The sequence below is a fragment of the Rousettus aegyptiacus genome, unplaced genomic scaffold (genome assembly GCF_014176215.1).
Source record: "Rousettus aegyptiacus isolate mRouAeg1 unplaced genomic scaffold, mRouAeg1.p scaffold_m13_p_8, whole genome shotgun sequence".
Lineage (NCBI taxonomy): Eukaryota > Metazoa > Chordata > Mammalia > Chiroptera > Pteropodidae > Rousettus > Rousettus aegyptiacus.
Window position 1 is genome coordinate 88,235,182 of NW_023416311.1, and position 27,936 is coordinate 88,263,117.

Consider the following 27,936-nt stretch of genomic DNA (forward strand, 5'->3'; position numbering starts at 1 on the left):
TTGACTGTCAAGACGCCAAATGTCAGCTTAAAGAAAGGAGTGGGATTCTTGCCAAGTCTGTGCTACGTACTTTTGTTTCACCTCATGAACCAGAAAAGCCGCTCTGTGTCTGTAGGAGAAACAAGTTTTCTTCTGACTTCCTCTCAGTGAGACTTGTGTTTCTCAGTGCATGGCTAAGTAGTTCAGGGCGACCTCACCTCCTAGACTTCTTAGCTGTAGATGAATGCTTTCATTTTCTTCTTCCTCCTTTGCAAGGCCCTGATTCTTTACCCTTAACTGCAGATAATGATTATTCACTTAAAAATGTTTTTTAATGTTTTAGGGTTGTGTTTCCTACTTTTCAACCGGCATGCGTCGCCATGCCACATTTTATACGGATCCAGTGGAAGCTGTAAAAGACATCCCTGATGGTGCGAAGATCTTGTTCGGTGGTGAGTCATAGTAGGGTTTCCTTTTGTAGGGAACACCATTATGTTTTTCACAAAGCAGGGAAATCACAGTAGTAAAGCTATGTAGATTAGACATGCCAATTATTTTATTACTTTTTATTATTTATTCATTATTTTATTTATTTATTACACAGCATATTATCTTTCATTAGTGTCCCCTTCCTGAAAATTGAGCGAGGTTAGCACTTTATGTTTTTAATTGATTTTTCTTCCTTTTGTGTTTCTTTTTTTGTTGTTTTGAAAAGTTGAAGCTTCAAATGGTGATGTCTTATTAGTGGCTTTAAAAAAATTCCTAGATTTTTGGGAATTCCTTTCAACTTAAAATGTTTGCCTTGATCCGATTGGCCCATGCCTAGTCACTCCTTTCTTTATGCCTCATTTTATGAGTTAGAGAGCACATAGCATCTCTCTGCTATTGAGTCTCCCAAGTTCTGTTGCTTGGTTTTATTTGGAATGTCTTTTAGAACCACCGTCTCATACTCATTAAACTTGCTCCCTGATTCTTATAAATTTTGGGGGGTTTCTAGGCCTTGGTCACAGGTATTAAGTTATTTTGCAGGCTGCACTTCTTTCCTTCCTTTATCCTTCCTTTCTTCAACTGATCAGTCATTAAGTGTCCATTTTAAACCCAATACTATTTTTGGATTTGTGGAAAATGTAAAGAAATGACAGTTATTGGCCTAAGCTTCCAATTCTGCAAAATATACTCATGAAAATAAAACAAACATGCTTGAAACACTGACTGTATAAGGGTTAAATTATAAAGTGAGATAGTAATGAATGAGTAGTTAAGTGTAAGAAGAGCAATGTGTAGCCATATTAACACATTGCACTTGGCTTTATACTTATGAATTGTTGGGAGCCAGGCTCCCCAAAGTCAGAGGAAGCCCCTCCCCTGAATATAGGAACGACTCAGACCTGTAAAGATAGATGTCCTTCCTGACATTGCCCGGGGGACTAAGGTTCCAGGAACTGGAGACAATAGTATAATCCTTTCAAAACAGCTAGCACTTTGCTCACGTTACCAAGATAGATAGGTAAAGAAAGTTAAGTTAAGACATCTTGTGATTAGGTAACTCCCGCCTAAAGCTACATGTTCCCTCCCTTAAACCTGCCCCAATATATGTAACCCCCCTACTTACAATAAACGAGACTTGATCAGAAAGCCTGTCTTATCTCCATTCTTTGCGCTTCTTGTCCCCCTTCTCCTTCAGTCCTAGGACCTCCGTTGACTGTCCTGCGGGCCGGGACAATTGGCGCTTCTTAACTTCTTAACTTTCTTTACCTATCTATCTTGGTAACATGAGCAAAGCGCTAGCTGTTTTGAAAGGATTATACTATTGTCTCCAGTTCCTGGAACCTTAGTCCCCCGGGCAATGTCAGGAAGGACATCTATCTTTACAGGTCTGAGTCGTTCCTATATTCAGGGGAGGGGCTTCCTCTGACTTTGGACGGCCTGGCTCCAAACAATGAATCAAGGACTTGACAATGATGTCTGTTGCTATATATTGCTGTAAAACTTTTAGATACAGCTATGACCATTTATTGAGTTGCTGTGACATATCTGTGCATTGTATTTAGTAGGTGTAATAATGTGCTTGTATATTTTATTTTTTTAATAAAAGAATAACACACTTTTCTGTGAAGGAACATTTCTCTCTTCAAAATTTATTTATTTATTTTTTGGCTTATTATAGGTTTTGGGTTATGTGGAATTCCAGAGAACCTTATAGGAGCTTTACTAAAGACTGGAGTGAAAGGACTAACTGCAGTCAGCAACAATGCAGGGTAAGTGGATTTTTAAAACAATTAGTTTGAAAGCAATGACACTTCTCCATAATATTTAACCAAAGTCTATCAGTGAAATGAAAAAATTTCCCATTTACAAATGATCAGTATGCTTGTGCATCAAAAGATTGTGTTTAACAATCTCAAGGGTGGTAGTTATATTTACTCAAATATTTTTGGTACCATCCTTCGTAAGTAAAGGAGCTTGCATAATTTAATATCTTAATTTGATGTGCTTATATTTTTCTAAACTTCAAATATATTGTTAAAGTTTATATATATATATATATATATGTATATTTTTAAATTGAATCCTGCGTTTTAAAATTTAGAGATGTTCCTTTATGTTGTATGTTATTACAGATCATTATTTATAAAGAAAGGTGGACATCAATTTAAAATCTGTTTCAAGTCTTTTTTTTTTGGTTATGCCATTACTCTAGATGACATATAAGGAATACCATTAATCATTAAAAATATTGCTAGTCTTGGTTGAAGGGGGAGGATATGCAGCCAGTACTTAAGATAGTAGAATCGCATATCAAAATGATCAACAATAAGCCATAACATTTTAATAATAAATGGCATGCACATTAAGGTATATTTACTTATAGAATGGTAAATTATTAGCTTTCTTTAAATAATGAAAGACTTTAAAGATCTTAATGTTTTTTTAAAAAATTAACTAAATTGGCAGTTTAGCCTGTTATAAATGCAACTTAGAATAAATAGCACGGATTATTGAGGAGACAAAATGATTCTACATTTGTGCTCATTTTCCCTTTGCTGAGTTTATTTTTGCTACTATTTTCATCGAGAAGGCTCTCCCACCTCTTCCCTGCATATCCACATCTTTCCCATCTTTCTGAATTGGACTCAAATTACATATCCTCAAAGAAACCTTCTCCAAGTATAGAGCCTTTTAGTCTGCACCAATCTTGCAACTTTCTGATTTCCTTTGAAGACTTTTAGCTTTTCTTTGTATACTGAATTATATTTATTCTCTATGTTATATATTATAGGCCACTCCTGTTACCTTTATAGTAGTTTTCTGCTTCCTACTGTGGTTAGCCCATGAGTCTCGGGGCCACTGAATGCTAGAGCTGGATGGGATTGTAGATATTACCTGTTCCAATTTCCTCATTTAAAAGAGGAAACACATCTGTAAATGGAGAAGTAGCTTATTCATGGTCACTTGATCTTTTTTAAATATGTCTAGTGCCCTTCGAGCTGACTTTATATTTATTAAAAATACTTTTAATTATCAGTACTTTGTTGAGTTTTCCAGATAGCTCAGTGTTTACAAGGGATGGTGTAGATCAATATACATTCTTTATGAAGAGTGGTACTGATGACCTATTTCATTGAACATGAAGAAGGTACTTTGCACCCCCAGTTTGGCTGTTGATTCCCTTAAGTGGTGGTGGTGAGAGTTAAATCCTAGAGGTCTACAGGAGAGAGTGCATTTGAGTCAGATAAATGAGGAAGACTTAGCATTGTTTCATTGGAAAACCAATGACATGTTTTGAATTGTTGGGTAAATGGAGAGAGCTTGGAATTAGAAGTCATAATTATCTTCTTCTTTAGAAAAAGGTTATTTGTAATGGAAAGATCTGCCTGAATTGGAAGTCTTTATAAAGCTCAGGACAGATGATTGTTTTTGCTTTGTTTGTTCATTTTTAATAATCAGTAAGACCTGTTGTCATGAGGTACTGCTTACCTTGGTATAGAGTATAACCATTAGTCTTGGTAAGATAAACCCTCCTCCCTTAGGATTACTCAGATGAATCAATACTTTGATATGGGTTGATTAGGAAGGTAGGGAAAATTGAGAATGTACCTTTCATTGATTTTTGGAAAACTTTAACCTATGAATTACAGACCTGTGTAAACCAAAAGTTTCACAACAAACTGAATATCAACCAGTTAAATCACAAGGCCAAGGAAAGAATAGGCGTGTTATATTTGTCATGCCCATTTCTTTATGACAAGTTTTTTTAGACTGCAGTTCTTGAAGGTGGGGATTTAGATAACTCCAAGGGCAGCCCCACTTACATGTGCAAGACTAGTAAATGCTATCTGGGAATATATATGTACCCGTGCTTGTGACTACAATACTATTACTTGTATGTAGTACTATTCTAATCAGTTACATGAATTCTTTGAGGGCCCCATGAGCAGTTTCTCACTCTAAATAAAATTTTTGGTTCTGCACCAATAATTTTGAATCAGGAGATAAGGGCAAGTGGCTCTTTTGCTGTGCTCTGTTTCTTCTTTGTTGAGGTGGCTGCATCTCTGAAGGGCTCTGAAGGTCTCAATAGAGAGATAGATCTAGGCCACTTTGGCTGATTCTAAGCATTCCCCACCAAGATTTGATTATTTTGTCTGGGAAGGGTTAACTGCTTCCTGGGATGTGTGCTTGTACGTCTTCACTCAGCTCATACAAGATTTCACTTGCCACATATAACTATGTCATAATTAACCTGATCTCTCAATATGGCATTTTCTTTTCTTTTAATGCTCTTGGTATTGTCAGAGGAAATATAAATCATGTGATTAAGATTTAAGTATGTCTACTATGACAGTAAAGAAGAAATAGAATTTGGTAAATAGTTGTAACTTCATTTTTATTAGAGTTTCATTTTGGCAAGCTTAGCTAATTAGATTTCAGGAAATGAAAAACCAGACTCAGAAAAGAAAAATACTTGCAGAACATTTGATATCTTTCATGGAATATGTTTTGCTTTACATTAATATGTCTCTTTTTTTGAATTCTTGAATTTAGACTTCTTTAACCACTAAAGCATTTGAAATCTGAGTTTGTTGTGCTGCAGGAAAAAGGGTAAATCTCTCAGTAAGAATGTTAGAAAAACGTTAGCTACTAATGGCAAGCAAGATAATTGCTTTGAAAAGTCATCAGAATTATTTTTAATATCAAAGACCTGCTAGATGCTTTAATATACACATTTCTCTGTTAGAATTAGTAAGTTCCTCATTTACAAAAGATCACATATGTCTTTCTTCTCTATGCTGTACGGGCCTTGCATTTTTCATTTTTGTATCATCAGTGTCTAATAGGCAAGAAAGACACTCTTATTAGTTATCTAACAGCATTTTTCAAGGCATAAACACTGTGTACCTGGTCAGGCAATAGCCTGGGTTGAACATCTTATGCATTACTTGATTGCCATGCCAGGTTCTAGTCCAGAAACAAAGTAAATAAAAAACAAAATGCACGTGATTTCCAAAGCCTAGATGAACAAATACAGAGAAGTTATTTTTAAACAGAGCCAAGGTTAACTGTGTAATGGGTTGAAAAGCCAAACAGAGATCCATGAGAGTGATTAGAAAAATTCCCAGGTCAATAAATGACCAAGTATATTCTGGTTTATGTTATGGAGCTGTGTGCTTGGAGGAAGTATCAGATATTTAATACTTCAGAAAGCAAATGGATTGTATCTACTTTTGTGGATTATTTTATTGCTATGACTTAATTTAGACAAGGATCTGGAAGATATCAATGGGTGATTGAGGTTTACCCAAGGGATTCTTTAAAGGAATGGTCAGGACTGCGGGGAAAGCAATAGAGTATTGAAGAACTCTGAAGTTAGTGACAAAAGATCACCAGCCCTAGGCCTGGTGGAATGAGGGGAGGAACTGATAGGATCTGGAAGAAACCTTTATACAGAGGGCTACCCAGTGTGCTGCAGCTTGCCAGGGCGAGAGCCAGGCGGAACATAGAGCCTGTCATTATTTTCCTCTTACCCCCTGATCCTCCTGATGGTGCCTCCCATTGGCTGAACCCAGTTGGAAGCCAGAGGGCAAGCAAGCCCCATGATTCAGTCCATGCAGGTCAACCATCCCAGGCATAGGGCGGGCTGGAGGTTGAAGAATGGATCCCGAGGGACAAATAGAAAATACCAGCATGAGGACTTGATGATTTTCATTTTATTAGAGAGGAGCAAATAAGGAGGAAGAAGGTGAAATTGAGCAGTAAATTAATTTGACAAATGTTCAACAAATGTTTATTCCATGCTCCCTGTGTGTTGCATATGCTTCCAGGTTCTTGGGGTACAACAGTGAACAAAATGGGCCAAGTTCCCTGCCTTGGCTTCCAGTGGGGAGACGCAGACAATAAGTCATAAACATAACAAATAAATAAAATTTCCAATGTGTTAGATGGTTATAGTACTACGGAAAAAAGAAAAAGAACAAGGAGGAGTGGGAGAGTGGAGGTGGAGAGGCAGGCTTCAGTATAAAATGGACGATCAGGGCAGGACCTGTTAAGGTGACAGCTGACCAGAGACTGAAAGGAAGTGAGGGGGCTGAGCCATGCAGATATCTGGGGGGAAAGTTTCCGGAAGGGAAAGGGTAAGGGGGCCCCAGGCAGTGTGTCTGGTTTGTCGCCATGACAATAAGGAGGCCAACAGAGGTTGAGCAGAAACGAAGTGGGAGGCATAAGGTCAGACAGAGGTAGAGGGCATTCCCTCACGTGGGGACACACAGACACTCTAGAGATCTTTGCATTCATTCTGAATAAGTGATTACCACTGCAGAGTTTGGAGCAAGCAGTGACATGATCTGATGCTTTATTTTATGCCTAAATTTTTGGCTGTCATTTTGTGAGTAGGTTGTAGGAGCAGCAAAGGGTAGTGTCCAGGCAACAGATGGTATAGTTCACAGAAGAGGGAGAGAAATGCTCAGATTCTGTATAGATTTTGTATGTAGTGTCAGGATTTCCCGATAGAGTTGTGGCGTGTCTGAGAGGAGTCAAAGGTCACCCCATGAGTTTTGTACTGAAGACCTGTAGCAATGGGGCTGCCCTCAGGTGAGATGAGCAAGGCCGCAAGCGGAGCTGAATTTAGTTAGAGGAATAAAATTGTTAACCTGAAAACCTGAGGGCCTGGTGAGGTGTTAGCTAGGAGCAGGTAAAAAATAAACAAACCAAAACCAGAGGCATTGTGTGTAAAACTAATTTTCCAGAGATAAAGAGTCTTCAGTGACATGGATCTCTCTATTATTAATTTTCTGGGATTCTCCCCATATGGCAGAAGTACACTCTTGAAAACAGTTGTTATTTATGCTCTAGTTTTCTTTTGAAACAGGGGAGAGTAAATTACATAGCTCTTTTTATACTTACGAGGGTAGACAATTTTATTATATTTGGTATTGGAAGGCTGGGACTGTGAAACAAGTTTACTAGAAGGTTGACTGTTAACCTGGGTTACTTTAGGTATTTGCTGTGTTATGACTGCCTAGGAGAGGTTTGAGGTTTGGAAATGATACATTCTGAGAACTAAGAGAGCCAGTTGAGCAAGAATAGCCACCTGTGGGCATAAGGGATCGTAAGCTGACAAGGTCCTTGCAATTTGTGAGGTCAACAATATCCTATAGCCTTCAGGACGAAATCCTAATTTCTTGGTATGGCTATCAGGGTAGATCACAGCCTGGCGTACCTTCTGCCTTTCCTGACTTGATTCTGCTTTCAGTCCACATTCCCATCACACTTAACAGGTAGTTTTCTGAGCCCATTCACACCATTTTGTACCCTGCAAAGCTACCTGTCTGTCACTTTCCCTCATCACTTCCGCATCTCTACTCTCAAAGACTTGTTTCTTGTAAGTCTGTAGAAGTGTCACCGTCTGTAAGCCTTTTCTGCCCTCTTTCTCCTCTCTAACTCTTGGGTTCTCGATCTTCAGTGTTCTCATCCCACTTCGTGCAAACTCCCCTTAGCATCTTTCTCTCTAATTCTGTTGTAATTATAGATTTTGTGTGTTTTTTTCCCTTGATAATCTCAGAGCTGCTCATGGCCAAGGACCTGCCATGCCAGCTCTAGGGTAAAGTAATAACTTAGTAAATGATTATTGGATGAATGAACCATGTAGATGACACAGCTTCATAGGGGAGGAGCTGTCAGGCACTAAAGGAATTTTAGGGAGAGATCATAAATGAAGACTCTGTTTCTAGGAGTTACTCTGGACTTTATCATTGCATTTCTATCTTCCGAAAAACTTCATTGAAGTATAATATAGAGTAACACAGAAAAGTGAGCATATCATAGATACACAGTTTGATAGATTTTTATAGGCTTCATACCCAGATGAAGAAACACAATATGGCCAGTATCCCAGTTAGCACCCCCAAATGCTCCTTCCTGTCAATATTCTCCTCTCCCACTGCCAAGGTTAACCATTGTCCTTACTGCTGATCTTATCTATTAGTTTGATCTGACATTGAACTTAATATAAAAGGAATAATTCAGTATGTACTCTTTGTGTTCCTTTTGCTCAACATTTTGTCTGTGAGGGTCATCCATTGTTGCTAGCAGTTGTAGATCTTTCATTCTCATCGCTGTATAGTATTTCATTTTGTGAATAAACCACAGTTTATTTGTCCTGACATTGATGTACATTTAGGAGGCTTCAGTTTGGGGCCGTAATGAGTAGTGCTATTATGAATATTCTTGTACATGTCTTTTGGTGAACATAAGTATGCATTCCTGTTGGAGTTACTGACTCATACCATACGGAATGCTCAACATTAATTGATACTACAGCATACCTGAGAGTTCTGGTTGTTTCACATCCTTGCCAACACTTGGTATTTCCTTCTTTTTAGCCATTTTTGTCATGCCTTTAGTAATGTCTCATTGTGGTTTTCACCATTTCTTTTAAAAATAGTTGTGTAACTTAAGTTCAAGTATTCTTTACCTTAGAATTTTTTTTTTTTTAGGTGAGGCAATCTTTGGTTGACCTCACGGATTGCAAGGGCCTTGTCAGCTTACGATCCCTTATTTTTAAATTTTTCTTTCCACCTACAGCACCCGGTCTTCCTAGGTGGTCTCCCATCCAAGTACTAACCAGGCCTGACTCTGCTTAGCTTCCAAGATCAGATGGGATTGGGCTTGTTCAGGGTAGCATGGCTATAGACTGTCTTAGAATTTTTTAAAATCTAGTTGTTTAAAGTATATTTGAAATTCTTGAGTAGAAGAGAGGGATAAGGTGACTAAAAATGGATAAGTATTTAATTATTAACCTGTCTTGTCACATTTTGTTTACTTGAAATGTATTTAGTTTTGAAAAGAATACAAATAAATAAGAGAGGCACAAACTTAGAGACTTTCACCTAATGAATAAAGTCAACGCTACCTGCACCATTTCTAAGAATAAATTGAACTCGACATTAATAGACATATTAAAGTAGCTTAACAGATATAGCATAGTTCTTGGTACCTATAAACTTTTCACTAATTTGTGATTAATTTCCTGATTTTTTTTGTTAAAAATGTTTAAATTTTTGAATCTTCTTGAGCAAAATATCTATGATATAGGGAACATGTTCATAGTTATTTATAATTCAGGTCCCATATTGTAAGAGTCCTCTGTTCTTCCTCTTTTGAATATAAGAATGCCCCTGCCCCCTTTTTAGGACAGAGAGAATTTCTCCATCCAAACCTTCCTTTGGGGTCAGTGTAGGTTAGGACAGTGCATTTACATATACCTCTAAGGCATAGGACAAGGACCAATCCATCTCTTTGCTCATCTTCTAACCTCGTGTCACTTTGGAGCAGTAGAAAGAATGAGAGGGGTTGGGTAGAATTCGAGGATTGCTGCGGGTTTGAGTCCTGGCTATGTCACTTACTACCCAAGAGCTTAGGAAAAAATCGCTGACATTTTGAGCTTTAATTTCCTCAACTGTAAAATAGGAAAAGAAGAGGCACCTTGCAAGGCCGTGGGGGACCACGAGAGAATGCAGATGAAATGCCTAGTAGAGAAGATTTGTTTAAATTAATAAAATTTTGTGTTTTAAATTATAAGTGATGTTAGTGTTCTATCAGATGCTCTTTTTATTGTAAGCTGCTTGCATTTTCCTTCGAGGGTCGACAACTTTGGCCTGGGACTTTTACTTCGATCCAAGCAGATAAAACGCATACTTGCTTCATATACGGGAGAAAATGCAGAGATTAAACGACAGTACTTATCTGGTGAATTAGAATTAGATCTGATACCTCAGGTAAGAACATTTCTCTGCTTTTCTTTTACAATACTCATTTATTTTAAAATTTATCTTTTTTTCTCCCCTTAGAAATTTCTTTGTGCAAGAGAGGTAAGGCAGAGAGGATGCTATGTTGTCAAACCAAGGAAATTTGTTTGTGGGTCACATTTATGGAAGTCTAATATTTTCTGTTGTTATGCACTGAAAAAGGAAGTATTTCTGGTAAAAATATCTAGGCTATGGGATGAATTTTTAAGGTTCGCATTATAATGTGTATTACACTGGAAGCAAACAAAAGGGCTTGCTGAAATGTTTCTGGATTGTCCTAAAACTCAATTCCTATGAATCTTAGAATTAAAAATCTGCGATAAATCTGGTTTTGCTGAGACACATGAGGAAAGTGAAGCCCTCGGAGAGTAAAACCAGCTCCACTATAGAGTACATGCTGGGATCAGAGCCAAGGGTGTCCTGGGAAATGGTGTCACTAACAAAGCAAGCAATTGCCGATGTTAATCGAGCAAGTTTCCACGTATTTTCTCCCCCATCTCCTAACTGATTGAAGAGTGTCTTATAGAGAAATACAGACTTTTTGAAGGCATTTGTGTAAAACAAGGATCTATGGGATGTGTGTGTTGGTCTTGAGGGGCTCTGAAGCCAAGCCCACTACTCTGCTTTATTTTCGTGAACAGAAAATATTATCCCTATTGACTTCACGAAATAGGTAATAATGCAATGTAGCAGAATTTCATAAAGATTCTTCAGTATTTAAATCACAGTATATGCTTGTCTAGAGCGAACAGGTGTGGAGGACCTATTTCTACATGAGGTTTACAGTGTCCTTTATAGTCACACCTGATCACTCCACAGTGTTGGCACCTGTGCTATCACAGCACTGTTCTGTGCTTTGTATTTATTCAATCTTCATTTAAAGTTTGTTTGTTTGTTTGTTTTCGAAAAAAGGCCTCAGTCTGCTTGTGCTGCTCTAGCAAAATTCCACAGACTGGGTAGCTTAAACAATAGAAATTTGTTTCTTGTTGTTCTGAGGTCTGGGAAGTGCAAGATCAGTTGTTAGGCTGATTTGATTTTTGGCAGTGGTGGGTGGCAGGGGGAAGAGAGGTGCCGGGGGAGGGGGGCGGGGAGGGAGAGCGTGGGAGCACGCAGGCAGCATGCACATGCAAAGGAGTACTCTGGGTCTCTTTTCATGAAAACACTGATCCTATTGGATCAGAGCCCTACCATTGTGCTCTCATTTAACCTGAATGACTTCCATAAAGGTCCTATCTCCAAATATTGTCACATTGGGGTAAGGGCTTCAATGTACGAATTAGGGGTGGGAGGGGGCATTGTTTAGTCCATAGCATGTACTTTTCCTCTTCACATTGTAGATAGAGATACTTAATCCTTCCATTTTTGGAGCTATTGAAAATTAACTTTTTAAATCTTTGCATTACTCCTTATTTATCAGAGGGCATATATATGGGAGAGGAACTTCCTTAATATTTCTTTTATATTCTGTTTTTAAGCTCAAAGAGGTTAGTGGCTCCCTCTGCAGTTTAGTGGCACATAAACAAACATTGGCTCTGGCAGCTTGTTTTACATCCTGAGAGCCAGGAAGAAGTGTCCATGAAGTGTTGGGGATTAGGACTCCCTTTGGTGGTACCTGCAGAGGGCCTGTCTGCAGAAATATCCTATTTTCAGGCCCTTGCCCAGCTGGACACCTAGAAGGAGTGAAGTATTCAGGGTGGGTGGACATAAAAAGCATGTTAAATTAGGGATGTTCTTATGGTTGTTTGATGATTGAATTTTTGTGAGCGTTGTTAAAATACCCACAATACATCTCTGCTTGTTGGCTAGAGTAGAAAAGAAGTTTTTTAGAAGGTTTTTAGTTATACCACAAGTCTCTTCTTCCCCAGGATATCCTGTGTACTTGAATTACTCAATGTTTGAAATCCCAACGATTAGTTCTTCTTTGAGTTTAGTGTTTAAAGACCCCCATTAAAGTAGAGAATTGTTTTTAGACCAGGACAATATGAATGGCAGTGCATTCAATACCTGACTCAGTTCTTATTACTGATTAGCCATTCAGTTATCTAGACTATGACCATGATGCAGCTAGACCATAACAATAGGTTTCAGTGTTAGGGAGGATGTCAGGGAATGTTCAGGGTCAGAATTACGGGCAAACTGAGTGAAAAGGCAGCTGGGAGTGGGAGAGAGCTAGGGAAATTAGTTTTGAAATGACTGGTACCTATGAGGGGGATGGAGATGGTCAATAGAAGAAACAAAGAAAATTTGCTTAGAGCCGTTTCTACTCTGAAATAAAATTTGAAGTACTCCTGGTGTTTAAAAACCAATTTACCTGTATGTTGTATTCTTTGCCTAACTTTAGATTTTTTCTTACTTAGAGAATATAGTAGATAAAATATTTGCGAGAATGGTTTAGAATAAATTCTAAATAAATTTGAACGTTTTTCATTATTGTTATATAATAATCACTTATTACTAATGACAGGATTCAGGACATACATATAGCATACGGTAAAACACAAAATTTAATTTAATTTTATACAGTTGAAGTTCCATACTTCAGATTTGAAAAATGATTAAAAAATATTACAAATAGACTGATGTAGAATGCGATGTCAAAAAACCAGCGGGAGATGTGCAAGCTAAAAACATGATTATACAAATAAGCAGTTACATTTTAAATGTGAGTTAAGAAGAGAGAGGTTATCTAGAGAGATAGTAATTGTTTTAAATTAATCATAACATACACTGTTAGTGAAATACACCAATATTAGAATGAGAAACCTCTAGAGAGTAGGAACTGTGTCTGTAAATGTTTCTACGTTTGCAAGTAGAAGTGTGCTTACTTAACTTTTTATGGGGTGTCGCTTGCTCACTTATAGGGCACACTTGCAGAGAGGATTCGTGCAGGTGGAGCTGGAGTTCCTGCGTTTTACACCAGCACAGGGTATGGGACTCTGGTGCAAGAAGGAGGGTCACCGATCAAATACAACAAAGATGGCAGCATTGCCATTGCCAGTGAGCCAAGAGAGGTAAGAAGCTCTCTCATCCAGGTGACACCAGGACACCTCTTCCAGCATCAGATTCCAGGTGGGCTCATTGGGTAAAGAAGTGTAAAATCACTTCTCTGTAAGAATAAACACTATCATTCATTAACATAAATATTAGGTAAAATTTTAGGCTAAAGCTGAGTATCTACTAGTAATTAAAATCATGTAGCGAAATCAGAATAAATAAATGAAAAGAACCTATAACTCATATAAGATGTGTGAGTCAGGATTAGTTATCAAACTAATTTTATGGGTCGATTTTAATATCAGGAGCCTTCGTAATTGCTGATTTAGCTTACCTGGAAATAGAGTAAATCTCTCATATATATGATATTAAGCTTCATGCTCAGGCCTCACCTGGATGTAATTGAAGGAAGGAAAAAAGTCAAGGAAATCACAGGTTTGTCTACAATCTTAAAAAGCAAGGGACAGTTATAATTACATAGCGGAAAAAATAGAGTATTCACATTATCTCCCCACATTATTCTTAATTTTGTATACTGGACACACTTGAGCTTTAGACTGAGTTTTATTTAAAGTGCTAGATAGGATGAGGTACCTTTATGCTAGTTAACTTCATTCACATATTAGAAGGGAATAAAACTTTAGATATAGGTATCTGAGATACACAGGCCAATATTTCATTACCGTGTTTTTCGAATTTTTCCCTTCTCCCTGCCCACATGGCTCGAGAAAGTTAACACAGGTTGCAGAAATGCTGAGCTTATCTCTAGGGAAGTGAAAACTTAGAATCAAGGGATGATCTCTTAATCACCTTTCTGCTTATAGAGACGTTAGCTCTGTACCTCCATGTTTTGAGGGGACAAAAGATAATCGAATGTGAGGTGTTGTTCACTGTTGTCTTGAGCAGTGTCCTCCATCTGGTGCTTTGCGTTTTTGCTTAAGGTGAACTGTATCGACTGAAAGCTTTTATTAACATTTGTTATGTTCTATCTTGCTTCTTTCTTCACTGCCTAATTAGGTTTAAAAAGTTTTCGCCAAAGTAAAAAACAGGAGTCTAATTACTAAAATAAATCTTAGCAATATCAAGATGCCCAGAAAAATTGGGCTAATACTTCGAGAGTTAGCTAGAAGTTAAAGCATTACCTCTCCTGGGAAAACGTAGGATAGACTAGAATCCGTCCTGAATATCTGGGTTCATTTCTGCATAGAGTCAGGTACATGAATCTAGTAGTTTTGTAATTTTGTCCGAATCCCCTAAGAATAGACAAATAACATCTTGAAACAATTCTTGTTAGCTCTTTATTTCTCTTGCTTATCATAGGAAGAGGAAGTGAGTGAATCTCTTAATTCAGATATTTATTGAGGTCCTACTCTTTCCCAGGTACTGGTCTAAGTATGGTAGAAAAAGGATGATCTAGACCAGCAGTCCCCAACCTTTTTGGCACCAGGGACTGGTGCTCCTGTAAGAATCTCATGCCTACTGATCAGAAGTGGAGCTGAGGAGGTGATGCTAGCACTAGAGAACGGCTGAAAACACACATGAAGCTTTGCTCACTCACCCAGTGCTCACTTCTTACTGTGTGGTCCGATTCCTAACAGGCCATAGACCAGTACCAGTCCGTGGCCAGAGGGTTGAGGATCCCCGATCTAGACCAAGTTCCCCGTGTAGTGGAGGAACTGACAAAGGAATGAATAAGCAAACACAAGAAGTCAATGCTGCGAGTGTGAAGGGGAATCAAGTAGAGTTAAGGGCAGAGAGAGCTTGCCGGCCAGAGAGATGATGTCACATTCCAGGTCGGGTCAGGGAAAATCCCTCTGTGGAAGTGACACTTTGTAGAGACTTGAATGAAATAGAAGATTGAGCAGGGCAAAGATCATAGGGTCGTGGTCTAGTCAGAAGGAAGAAGGAGGACAAGCTCCTGAGGCAGGCTTACCCTGTGTGTGGAACAGCAGGGCAGTGAGAATGGAACAGAGTAAATGAGACTGAGAGTGGTAGGATTGGAGGTTGAAGAAAGGCAGGAGCCAGATCAAATGAGTTTGGATTTTACTGAGTGTGGTGAGGGACCAACAGAAAGTTGTTGGGAGCAATATGATCTGAGTTACATTTTGGCACCTTGTAGCTGTTGGGAGGTGACTTTTTTTATAGGGGGTCAAGAGCAGAAGCAGCAAGAGAATTAAGAGGCTATCATACTCATCCACGTGGGAGTGTAAGGTGGCTTAGACTAAGGTGGTAACTGGAATTTGTGAGAAGTGGTTGGAATCAGGATAAATGCTGATAATAAAGCCAATAGGATTAACTGATGAATTTGTTGTGGGGTGTAAGAAAAGACAAGAACCGAGTATGCTGCTTACTGAGACGGGCTGAGCATGGGGTAATCTAAAGAGCTCTGTCAGAGACTTGGTGCATTTAAGAAGTTCATTCGTCTCCAAGAGGAGGTGCTCAGTAGGCTCCAGCTTGGAGAGCATTTAGAGCTGGGATAGGAACTTTGGAGGCATCAGCATGTAGTATTTAAATCTGTGGAGCAGACAAGTGGCTAGGGCTGGAAAACAGAGAAAACACATGTTTTGCATTTAAAGGTCGAGGAGAGGAAAAGGAGCAGGAAAGAAGAATGGGAAAGAGCATCTAGTGAGTGAAGCAGAAACCCATGGAATTCCTGGTTTCGAAGGACAGGACATTTTACAAAGGGAGTGATCGGCGTGTCAGAGTGCGAAGAGCTAGGGTAACAGTACTGGGAACTGCCATTGGATTTGGAAACATGGAGGTCACTGGTGACTTTAAAGGGTGATTTTTTGGGAGTAGAGGATTTTTCTGGAGCGGTAAAAGTTCCATGGGAGTGGATTGAAAAAGGACTAAAAGATGAGGAAGTGGAGACCGTGAAATGCACAACTCTTTCAAGTGAATATAACAGCTAGTTTGACAAAATCAATTTCTTCTCTTTTAAATTTTTAGAATAGCTAACTTAGCAACTGCTCATGTGTAGAGCCATCAGGAAATTATATAACTAGAAGAGAAAAAAAGCCAGTTTTTTTCTTTTTACTTTGCCCTGGGTTAGCATGTATTTAGATCTATATGTAGTTTTCTAGATCTGTATGTAAAATATTCAGTTATCATCACTGGTATTTACATTAATGATCTTGAAAAACAATATTCTTTTAAGAAACTGTGTTGATGTGCAGCTTATAAATATCTTTTATACAATTTATCTAAGTTCATATTAATAAGACCCTTATTATTCAGTGATTCTATGTATTCACTAATCTTTTCTATTAGGAAAGTTGGATAATGTTTTTAAGGAAGCTGTTCTTTAAGAAAGGGTTCTGTTTTAAACCAGTTAAAGAAAACTGGATGTGCCCAAGCTTGCAGTTTTCAGTTTCTCCACTAGGAGGTGTAGGAGGAATGAGAATGCTGTTCTACCTTCAAATGGCTCCCACTCTGTACTGTGATGGATGGAGCACAGCTTTAAAGCTGGTTCCGAGGCCATGGCATAGTTTTGCTTGTAGTAAGCTGATTCTCTTCTCCACCAACTCTCTGTTCATTGTAGAATTAAAGGCAATAAATGAACAAAAATCAATAGCATTCCGTTAGGTCAGTAATGACAGAAGAGAAGGTATGATAGAATAAAATATAACATTTATAGTAGTATCAGAAACTGTGAAGCACCTGTGACTAAACCTAAACATTTATAAAGAGCTTTTCAGGGGGAAACTATAAAACTATTGAAGGGAGTAAAAGAAGCCTTCAAACAATGTAGGCATATGTTATGCTCATGGGTGGGAAGATGATGTATGTCAGCTCTCTCCACATGAATCTGCAGATTCTGGGAATCCCAAATTAAAATCTCAACAGGTGATGATAAATTAATTAGGAGAGATGGATGTATTATTTTAACTATCTCATATATAAAAACGAGACATTGGCCACTTCATGCGACTTACGTATAGTTTTTTTCTGGGGTCCAAGGAAAGAGGGACTATTTTTCACATTCAATATGTAATCTATGCACACAAGTAATAAAATGAATGCTAACACACACAGCCTACGCCTCAGGCATATAAAACTTTCTGTTCCTCAAATTTACCAAGCTGTCTGTCGTCGCTGAGCTTTTACATATATACTGTTCCCTCAGTTCCCCCTTCCACCACTTCGACTAAGTCCTCATTGCTTATCACTACTCATCCTTGAGGCCTCAGTTTAGATTCCTCTCCCTCAGAGAAACCTTCCCTGGCTAAGTTTGTATGCCTCTTATCTGCCTTTATTCGAGCACAGTATCCCAACCAAATAAGAGCTGTGCAAACACCGGACAATGCTCTTTTTGTCTCCTGCAGGTGAGAGTGTTTAATGACCAACATTTTATTTTGGAGGAAGCCATTACAGGGGATTTTGCCTTGGTGAAAGCCTGGAAGGCAGACAGAGCAGGAAATGTAATTTTCAGGTAGTGTGATAGTTTTAAAAAATATTAATCAGTGTATTTCAGTGACTTTATATTTCCTAAATTGTTATTACAAAATGGATATCTTGATGTATTTGATATTTGAAAATTCACTTAAGAAAAGGCTTAAAATCAAACATGTCCACATGTATGTGTATATACATGTGTGTGCAGGGCTACTACTGCGGTCTCGCTGGTATGGGAGTCTGATCTGATTTGTGGGCGTCCATGTTATGCTACTTGTTAACTATTTGAATCACATAGAAATTACTTTTTGCCCTGCTTATATTGCTTGCCAAGACAAGTTACAATGTTGACATCCTTAGAAAACATAACAAAAGCACATGATTATAATTTTGACATTGTTATTTACATGCATTATCGTAAAATGCCTAAGTTACTTTGATATTCTAGATTGACGTTGCTAATTACTGAGGTCAGTTCTTTTTCAGTCCTATTGGTATCTACTAAAAAATGCTTAGAAAAGATTTTGTTTGAAAAGTTGATTAACCTTAATAATGCTGAACTTTCCTTCTCATTATCTTGATTGCCATGTATATTAAGCCGTAGGCTTAATAGATTTTAAGATCTTTTTATTACGCTGTGCGTGCATGTATCTTGAATTTATAGATTATATAGTTGTTTTTTTAAAAAAATTGTTCCACCTTTTAATATACATATAAGTTTTTTTTTTTTTTGAAGTTTTCCAAAATGTTTGGTATTAAAGACTTCACCCGTTAGGCTATAGTAATAATTTTCTTTCTCATAGTATTGTCATTTAGTGCTTTTAGTTAGCAATTTTTTATCTTTACCAAATGCAGCTTTGGTGCAAACACAATTAAATTCTCAGTGATCATTCTCAGTTGTTTTTGCTCATCTTCAAAGAACATATAATATTAATACTACATTTGATTTCTTGAATTCAACCAGTGTTTGGAATCGCAACTAAATTTAGCAGTTACAAAGGACATTTTGCATCATGTCTACCACACTTGATGCTTTGGTGTAATGTTTACAAAGTTTATTTGCTCTTTCAAAACGGAGTAATGAAATCGTATAGTAGCAAATGGAAGCTATTTAAAATATTTCCATGAGTTTATCCTGTGTTCTGTTGCCTGGCTTCTGTACCTAAAGACTGCACATGGGCCATTCAAAGCACAGACTATGACTATGGTTGAAATGAATGTTGGACGTTGATGCGAGATGAGAGCACTCATCACCAAGGGTCGAGTGACCTAGATTCTTAAGATAGTGACTTCTAGGACAACCTTCATATTTAGTGGGACAGCTGGTACAGAGGTCGGTCTAGGCCATTGTTAAAGTGGGAGAGCCCTGTGTGTCTTCACCTCTGGCCAATCTGCCCTTGAAACTTTTGATGCTGGCTGTCTGGTGGAATCCAACAGAATAACTTGCGAAAGTACACAGGACTCTGCTCTCGAGGACACACTTGTCCTTACACCTGTCCTGGAATCCCAGTGAAATAAATATTGGTGGCCTAAAAGCACTAGTAAAACGTAGCTGTGACTTATTTCCTTTTACCAAAGAAATTTGTCTATTAACTTACACTCTCAGAAACAAAAATAAATTGAGAATCACCTTGGAAGCAAATTAAGTTAGGAACTTAAGATTACAAAATTGGCACCTCTTTGAAATTTTTATACCTCAGGGTCTGATGTGTGTGTTTTACTTCCAAAATTTCGTTGGAAATTGGTTCTCCAGAATAATCTTTATAGGTGACTCACAAATTACCAATGAATGTTCCATTTAATTTCAGCAATAAGCTTCTCTTTAATAGAGAATATAATTATTGTTCCTTCTCATATGAAGCACTTGCTACTTTTTCTCAATTTTTTAGTAAGAATGAGTTTGGTGAAATATTTAAATACAGAAACAAAATGGCATCCTGGTTAAAAGATTTGGGGAAGTTAGCTGTAAGCAGGTTTATTGATATCCATTTTATTTTTCTGTGTATATATAATCTATATGTCAAACATGAAAAATAGTTCCTCTTTCCCTCAATTCCATAAAAAACTACACAATTGAATGATGTGGGTATCATATTGTTTTCGTTTATGAAGTAGTTAGAAAATTTTGTAATGGAAAATATGATATACCCTTTTTGAAAAGATTCTTAGTTCACAGAAATTCTTTTAATCTATAATTGAAACTGAAAGAGGCGCTTCTTATATTTGATCTTCTTTGCCCATTTCCTTATTTCCCCAACCCCTAATGTAGGAAAAGTGCACGGAATTTCAACTTGCCAATGTGCAAAGCTGCAGAAACCACAGTGGTAGAGGTAAGTGAAGAGGTTATCTCTGATTTCCTGATGTTAAATTTTGAACTTGATATTGTATTTTAGTTCAAAAAAAAGAACGACAGTTTATTTGTTTTTTGGAGGATAAAAAATGACAGCCTTTCCATTTTGGATATGGAAGGATTGGATTTAAATGTATTAAATGTATAATAGTTGAAATTTTGCTGCGACATTAGCTGTATGGTTGCTAGGGTCTCAATAGAATACTTCCTTTGGGAATCAAGCTGTGATGGGACCAGCTTATAAAAGTCCTTTGGTTCTTGAGTAAAAGGGATCTTGGGTATATAGAATCCCAGGAAAATAGTAAGTTGTATTAGAAGTTTGTTATCTTACTGTGTTAGATACTGTGAATTCTTTAAGGAAGGAGGATAGTATAAATAATTGATGTAGTTCTATTCAGAGCAGTTAAATGAAGTACTGACTGACTCTCCTTTGGACATCTCAGAATTTGGGTCAGACCTGAATAATTTTAGAGCTTTCCCATGGTTAACGTTTTGGGGCAGAAAAAGGTGCTTAAACTATAATCTTGCCATTTTCTTTATACACACTTGAACCTGAAAGGAAACTTCAAATGATTCCCAACTTGAGGCTTAGAAAATCACCTTAAAGTAAATTTTCATGATAGTTTGAGATAGGTTTCCCTTGGAGGGATTTAAAGGAACCCATCTTGGGATCTGGAAATGAGAATGTACGTTCCTGGTTTTTCTCACGAAGGTAGTATTATATGTGACATTCTTTGATTTCTCCATATGCTTGGCCAAGATGGTGTTTCACAGAGGCAGCACAGTGGTATTTTTAAAACAATCAAATGTTACAGTTCTATTTTTTTCTTTGAAAGTGAAGTGTATTATTTTTAAAGTGCTGGGGGATGTGGTACTTTCAACCCAGACATCGTGGTTTCTTTTGCAATGGCTTTCGTATATTTTCTTCATTTAAAATGGATAATGTGGTTTTCTCTCTCTGTGTAATTTTTTTAAAAAAATTTATTGAATCATCTTAATGACCTGTCCATGGCAAACATATGTAACATTACTGAAGAAAGGCATATAACATAGCTTAAGATAATTGATAGTTTAACACTCTATTGATTTTACATATTTCAGTAAAACTAGGGGAAGTCAATATGTCTTCTCTGAGTACCAAGGAGCATTATGTATTTTCCTTAGTACAGTTCTTTTTTTTTTTTTTTCCTTCTGTAATCTGGCTCTTTTCAGCCAATCTTATTTCTTCCAAGAGCAGAAAATGACCCTCGAATAGCTGAGAATCACTGTAAATATCAGAGAGATTCTCTTTTTTAAAGGGGGAGATAAAATCCTTTAACTGAGCCTGCAAATATGATAAAGCCTTGTTCTTTGTCCTGATCTTTCCTCTTCAGGGCTCACTTCCATTAGGATCCCTTTTAATACGGTGCTGCAGACAGCCATTCCCAATTGACTAAACCTGCACTGTCCCAACTGGTAGCCATTAGCCATATGTGTCTTAAAATTTAAATTAATGAAAAATAAGTAGAAATTTTATTTCTCTTCAGTAGCCATAGATAGTGACTGACTACTCTGTTGATCAATGTAGATACAGAAAGTTTATAAATCTTTATTAAAATCTAATTTGTCATTCTAGCTTAGGACTACAAACAAAACAACTACTTAGACAATAGATTACTGTAAGACTACCCCCTCTGCATGCTCACAGTAGAAGCGGTCTATATGCCCACAGGTTGAATTCTAAGAACAGTGTGATCAAAAGTAGAAAAATAAGTTAGAATTGAGGATAATGACTAGATAGGGTTGTTTCTGATATGCAGTTCATTTTGACTTTATTACTTTGGATTATTCTAAGTATAGTGAACCCTGGACCTCCAGCTCCTCTTCTGTGCTATGTTCTGTGTACTCTATTACCTTATTGGCCTCTCAGATTCTATAATCCTTTTCTTCTATCCCTGTCCAGCTTTATTTTACATTGGTCCTGGTGGGATGGATGATTATGTGCTGATCTCTGAAGCATAGTATTTAAGAGGAATCTTGAGAGAATACAGATTACCTGCATATTCTCCCGCCTGCTAAATAGTAATAATAACTACCATTAATCAAGTATTTATTATATATTAGTCTTTGCTGTATTCCTTTTACATTATTTTTAATTTGCTGTAAATTATTGTTATTTTAATTCTTTCAATAGTTTTATGAGATAGGAACCATTATTATCCTCATTTTACAGATGAGGACTATAAAGTGCAGAGAGGTTAAGTTACATACCTGATATCATGCAGCTAGATGGAGCTAGGATAAAACTGTAGAAAGACTAATCCAAGGGTATCTGCATTTCCCCATTATTTTGTGAAATACTCTCGAATCATCATAAATGGATGCTGTTACAAACTCTTGAAAGATATTGAAAATTTGTTTCAATGCTAACTATTAGAATTAAGCAGACAAGGAATTTTTTGGCTAATACATTCTTCTATCCCTGACCTTCCTTGGCAGTTATGCCAACTGTGGTCTTTTTTCTTCCACTACCCTCTACCTTGGAGGTGGCTTTGGGAAAAGCATCATCCTGTGGTCAGTAGCCGTATGATGCATTCAGTCTTTCTCTTGGGCTCTGTTCATTCCGTCATATAGCCAGCTCTTTGAGCTTTGTAGTTTTATGCAAATGTTCCTAAACATGGTGATTGAATGTCTATTCTGCAGTATCTTAATCAGTGGGAACTATAACAGTCACTGCTCCCTATATCTCAAAGACTTTTTCTTAGCATCTTTAGCTTATCTTCTTTCTCTTATGCATGAGGACATGGAGGACTTCTCAGTAGCAGAATCTGGGTTACAGCCTGTCTCCTGAAGGTCCATTCCACTCCACAATCCTGTGTCTTTTCGACCTTTCTCCCTGTTTACATCCTGTAACTTGAGTTTTAGGGACATTAGAACTATAAATACCTAATGTTAATGATGATTCTCTTGGATATCTTAAAATGTTTTTGGATTTAGGAGTAGAGTGGAAAAGGAACAGACAAGCTTTCTCTTGCTTTTTTAATGTCAAGAATTAAACCAGTATGTTTATCTTGAATTAAAGAAAATATTAAATTTTCCCTTGACATAAATTATTTCCATTTCCTGTAAAACAAAAATATTTCCTCTTTTTTGCAAAAGTGTTCTTTCAGATGTGTTCTAAACAAATATATCGTGTAAAACCAAAGGGGTGATCAATTGTGTCTGTTTTCTCCTTTAACAAAACCCATATGAATATTGCATATATATTTCTTAAAACCTGCAGCCATTTGCCTGTGTCACCAAAAAGTTGTGACATAGTGAATACTCGCTATATCTTTCTCTCTCTCTTCAGGAACTGGGTGGTTACTTGGGAAAAATAAGTACAAGTGGGTGCACGTATTGGCCCACATGTCAGGAAGATGTTTCTCTTTTTAGCCCAGACAGTAGTATTTCTGGACCTCCCTCACTTTGAGTGGGTGAAGTCTTTCCTGATAAACTTCACAAGTTTAAGTGCAAAGCAGCCAAGGAGCGACTCTTGGTGGATCATTCTGGGTATATAATAAGGAGTGGCAGGAGCTTTTCAGTCTTCTGAAGGGGGCTTGCTAAGCCTCAACTTTCTGTGAGTCCATCCCTCTGCCCGTCTCCTGGATGCATATTCTACCATCCCAGGTTTCTTTGAGAAGTAATATCTGTTTCTACAGCAACTTATAATAGAAAATCTAGGGGGAGGAGAGGGAGTGCTTCACTCGGAAGCCTGTGGACACTTTGTCTCTTGCAAGCAGCCTGGCATGCCTGCGCTGTCAGAGAAGGTCGTCTGACTCAGCCACCGAAGGCTGTTGAGGCTGCCTGTGACCGAAATAACCCAGCTGGTTTCCTCAGGCGTGTGCCTCGGCTGGTGTTAGAAGACAGCAAGGTTTACACAAGGCCTTTTCAGCTATTTTAGCTAACGTCAGCTTTTAGTTAAAATAAGTATATTCATGATCACAACTTCAGTAAAGTTATTTTATTTACATTAGGCTATATTTATATATTCGCTTATGAAAGAATTGTTTATATGATATTCGATGCACACAAATACTATGTATATGTAACCCGTGTGGATTATGAAGCATGATAATAAACTGAACACTAGTGAACCCACCTAACATAAGAATTAGAGGATTGTTCATACTTATTTTCATCCACTTGCCTCCCCTGCAGAGAAAACCACTATCAGGAGTGTTGTGTTCCTTAGTCTTTTGCTTTAAAAACAATTCTAAATCGTAAGATAAGGGTGGACATATGGAAAATTATTTTCCCAAGTGATATCTGAAGGTTTTTTTTGTTGGAAGAGCCAGCCTTTGGGGACAGAGACTGCTATGTTCTGTACTAATGCCTGGCACATGCCATCTCTCCTTAGGAGATTAACTAGAGGAAAATATTAGGAGAACATCTGCTATCCTGCCAAGCAGAAATGCGTTGTGTTGTTTCTGATTGGTGTGTGAAAAACGGTGAAGACTGCAGTGTAAATACCATTAAAATGTTTTGTTTTGAATGTTTATCATGAAGGGTAATGAACATACATAACAGTAAACAGGAGTGTAATGAATGCTCATGAGCTCATCACCCAGTTCTAATATTTACCAACCCATGGTCACTCCTTCCCCATCTACAACCTTATCTCCTTCTTCCTCCTCCTCTATTATTTTTAAACAGGCACCAGTTGTTATACCTCAGTGACATTTTAAGAAAAGTTCAGCGTAGCTCAGAAATTCTCGTAGGCCAGGCAGGCACTGTTCTAGGTTTTGGAGACACAACAGTGAACAAAACAGAGAAACATCTGTGACCGCACAGAGGTTACATTCTGATGGTCAGGATAACCATTCGATAAAATAAATAAGTAAAGTAGGTAGTGTATTAGATATTGATAAATGTTAAGGAGAAGAAAAGCGTGAAATGGGACATGAAATGTCAGGAGAATAAAGAGAAATTTTAGATGGAGTGGTCAGTAAAAGGCCTCACTGAAATAACTTTTGAGTAAAGACCTCAAGGAAATGAGGAAGCTAGCTAGCCAGTAGCTTCTGGTGGAACAACCTGGGCAGGGGAAGGAAGGAGTAGGGGTGGAAAGACCTGAGGTGGGAGCATTCCCGGTGAGTCTGAAGAACAGGGACGACATACCCTGCTTGGTTTAGTGCAGTGTGGTGGGCCGAGGAGTACCTTTCTTGAGAGTATTGGTAATACCTTCTTCCGAGGCTATGTGAAATATAATTTATAGTTTTAGTTCATTTTGCCGGAGTTTCCAAGAGATGATTAGACCTAAATTTGGCTTTAAAACACTGAGGTGAAAAGAAAATGTGATTTTGGGATTGGCACCTGCTTGCTTTTGTAACTCTGGCTGGCCCTGTTTGGAGAACTTTGCATTGAACTGCTCATGAATGATCTTAGAAGTGATCAAATGAGTTGTTGCTTCACTTTACAATAAAAAGTGGGAACGCAGTGGGTTTTAACCACACGATTAAAGTGCAGCAGTGGATTCTGTGAACGTTTAATCTCTACCAAGCAGACAAACATTAATGTATCAATGTTTTGGAGATGTTGGTTATCTTCCTGCTTTAGAGAAAATGAAAATGCTTAAAAGATAAACGTAATTTCTTTCCTCTTAAATTTCTTTTATTCTTAATCTTTAGATTGCTAATGCCTTATGGTGTTACAGTTTCAGAAGCAGTGAAACTCATAATTTTTCCAAGAAACCGTACAAGAAAAAAAAAAGATATAAACAGGAAAAAAAATTAAAGATTTTATCCACTTAAAACAAATACTGCTAACTACGTTGAAACACTTCTTTAGACAGATTCAGTTTCAAACATGCATCCATACACAGGCAACTACTTCTCATGCCTGTATGGAATTTATTCACACACAAATCTCTGATTGACATGTAGAGACATGATATTTATGAGAACTTAGCTGAAATGTCAAATTTAACATTCACTGTGTGAAGCATAGTATGTTAAAAGCCCTTCACTGCACATAAGTATTTATCTAGTAAAGCTCCCTGCTTCAGTTAGTTAGAAAAATGAAGACTACAACCAAGAAGCTGTTTATCCCAATCCTCTTTACTTTGTCCAGTGGGCCTGTTGAGTTGAACATTCAATAATACAAATTCTTAAAAAAGAAAAGAAAAGGAAAAAGAAGCGGTGATAAGAGAGCTGTTTGATACAATATAAAAAAGGAGAAATACCTCTTCCTATGAAACTCTCATGGCCTTGGGAATCCTTGATTTTAATAGATTACAGTCATCTTCCCAAGCATTAACTTTTGGGATGGATGTGGTAAACTCTGGATGTCATCTTTATTGATTGATTTTTTAGACCTGTTAAATTGTATAATATCTTTACTTTACATTTCTTTCGCTTATAGTTTTCCAGTTATAAGATTTTTTTCATCCTTTTGGATTTTATTATTTTATTATTTTAATTAATTACTAAACCACTGTGAAAGAGCTGTCTGTACATTCTTATGTTACAAATTTAGCCAGATATAGAATGCTTTGACAGATAAGATACTATCCTTATACAACTGAACTAATTGATTCTACTTATTTCAAGGGATTGATGTATGTAAAGACAATTTATTCATTTCCTTGAATTTCAATGAAATGCAACATAGGTTTGAAAATATTTGAATGCTAATCAAGATGTATTTAATGAACACACATTATAGTCTATTATTTTGGCAAAATAATCACATCAGTCATAGAATTACTATTGTGGCATATTTACTGTTTCTACCAAAGAAGTAGTAAATATAAAGAAACATGGCCTTGGTGGATGTCCAGTGTTAACTTTTTTTTTGTATACTCTTGTAGATCACTAAATATAATTATTTGTCTAATGACCATTTACATCCAGAAGAATAGCAGAATAAAAATATAGTTTATCGATGATAACGATATGTTAAATCAAGTACTAATCCTGACATTTTATTTCTTGTTGCTTGGTAACAATGCAGCAACTATGTGAGAGAGTTCCATTATCTCAGGTACAATGGACTTCGTTGCATTGTGGGGTAGAAATACCAATTACAGCGAGTCATTTGTATGCCATTATCTTTACAAAGTTTTGGTGCTATTTTTTATTGTTAGTGCAGAGATCCTAAAAGAAAGTCATTTTAATAGTACATCCCTTTTTTGTTTTGATGGATTGGTGAATTTTATTCTAGCTATTTTCGGCTCTTTGACTTTGTATCTATTTATAATTTTTGAGGCTTCACAAATTTGTGTTTTATCAATCTGCATTGTATAAACCCAGGCTTTTAAAAGTCATTATACATATGTACATTATAAGTGATGCTTCCTTAGTTCTTAGTGAACATCTTTTCTCCTTGACCATCTAGGGAGAGAAAAAAAATTCCGGGCAGAATTTTTTTGCCTTGTGAAAAATAGTCAGGGCATCGTCTTCAGTCTTCTCTCATGTAGTGCATTCCTAGTTTTAGTACCTGCTTCGGGAAAAGGAAGCCTCTTGAATGAGTGTGCTCTGTATTAAATGAAAGGCCGACTTCATGTATATAACAATATATGTTCTATATATACTTTTAGTTCGCAGTTATTATTATTTACAACAAATATTAATAAACTACAGCCCATGGCCTGCTTTTGTAGCTTTTGTACTGCTTAAGAGCTAAGACTGTTTTCATATTTTTAAAGGGTTGTTAAAAAAATAAAGAATATATGACAAAGACAGTATGTACTCAGAGAACCTAAAATGTTATCTGGCCCATTACAGAAAAAGTTTGCGGAGTCTTGATTTACAGCTTAATTTCCATTTATGTAGTTCAAATATATTAAATGTCACTCAGTATTATTTCTTAAAGGACCAATGAATTTGAGTAGAACTAAAAATAATGATAAGTAGTTTGAAGAGAATCAGGAAAAAATTTAACTAAGTGATACGAATTTAT

At 37.1% G+C, this 27,936-nt stretch overlaps 1 protein-coding gene and 1 pseudogene across 1 annotated transcript in view; one reads left to right on the top strand and one right to left on the bottom strand.

Moving 5' to 3' along the window:
• The window catches only part of OXCT1 (3-oxoacid CoA-transferase 1), a 113,189-nt gene that overhangs the window by 5,302 nt on the left and 79,951 nt on the right, over window positions 1–27,936 (top strand). The window contains exons 2-7 of the mRNA XM_036225589.1: window positions 323–431; window positions 2,147–2,237; window positions 10,115–10,250; window positions 13,142–13,291; window positions 17,600–17,706; window positions 19,939–19,999. Of these exons, the coding sequence (XP_036081482.1) occupies window positions 323–431; window positions 2,147–2,237; window positions 10,115–10,250; window positions 13,142–13,291; window positions 17,600–17,706; window positions 19,939–19,999 (654 nt within the window). The remainder of the gene's footprint in view (window positions 1–322; window positions 432–2,146; window positions 2,238–10,114; window positions 10,251–13,141; window positions 13,292–17,599; window positions 17,707–19,938; window positions 20,000–27,936) is intronic.
• LOC118607581 lies at window positions 9,049–9,167 on the bottom strand (annotated as a pseudogene).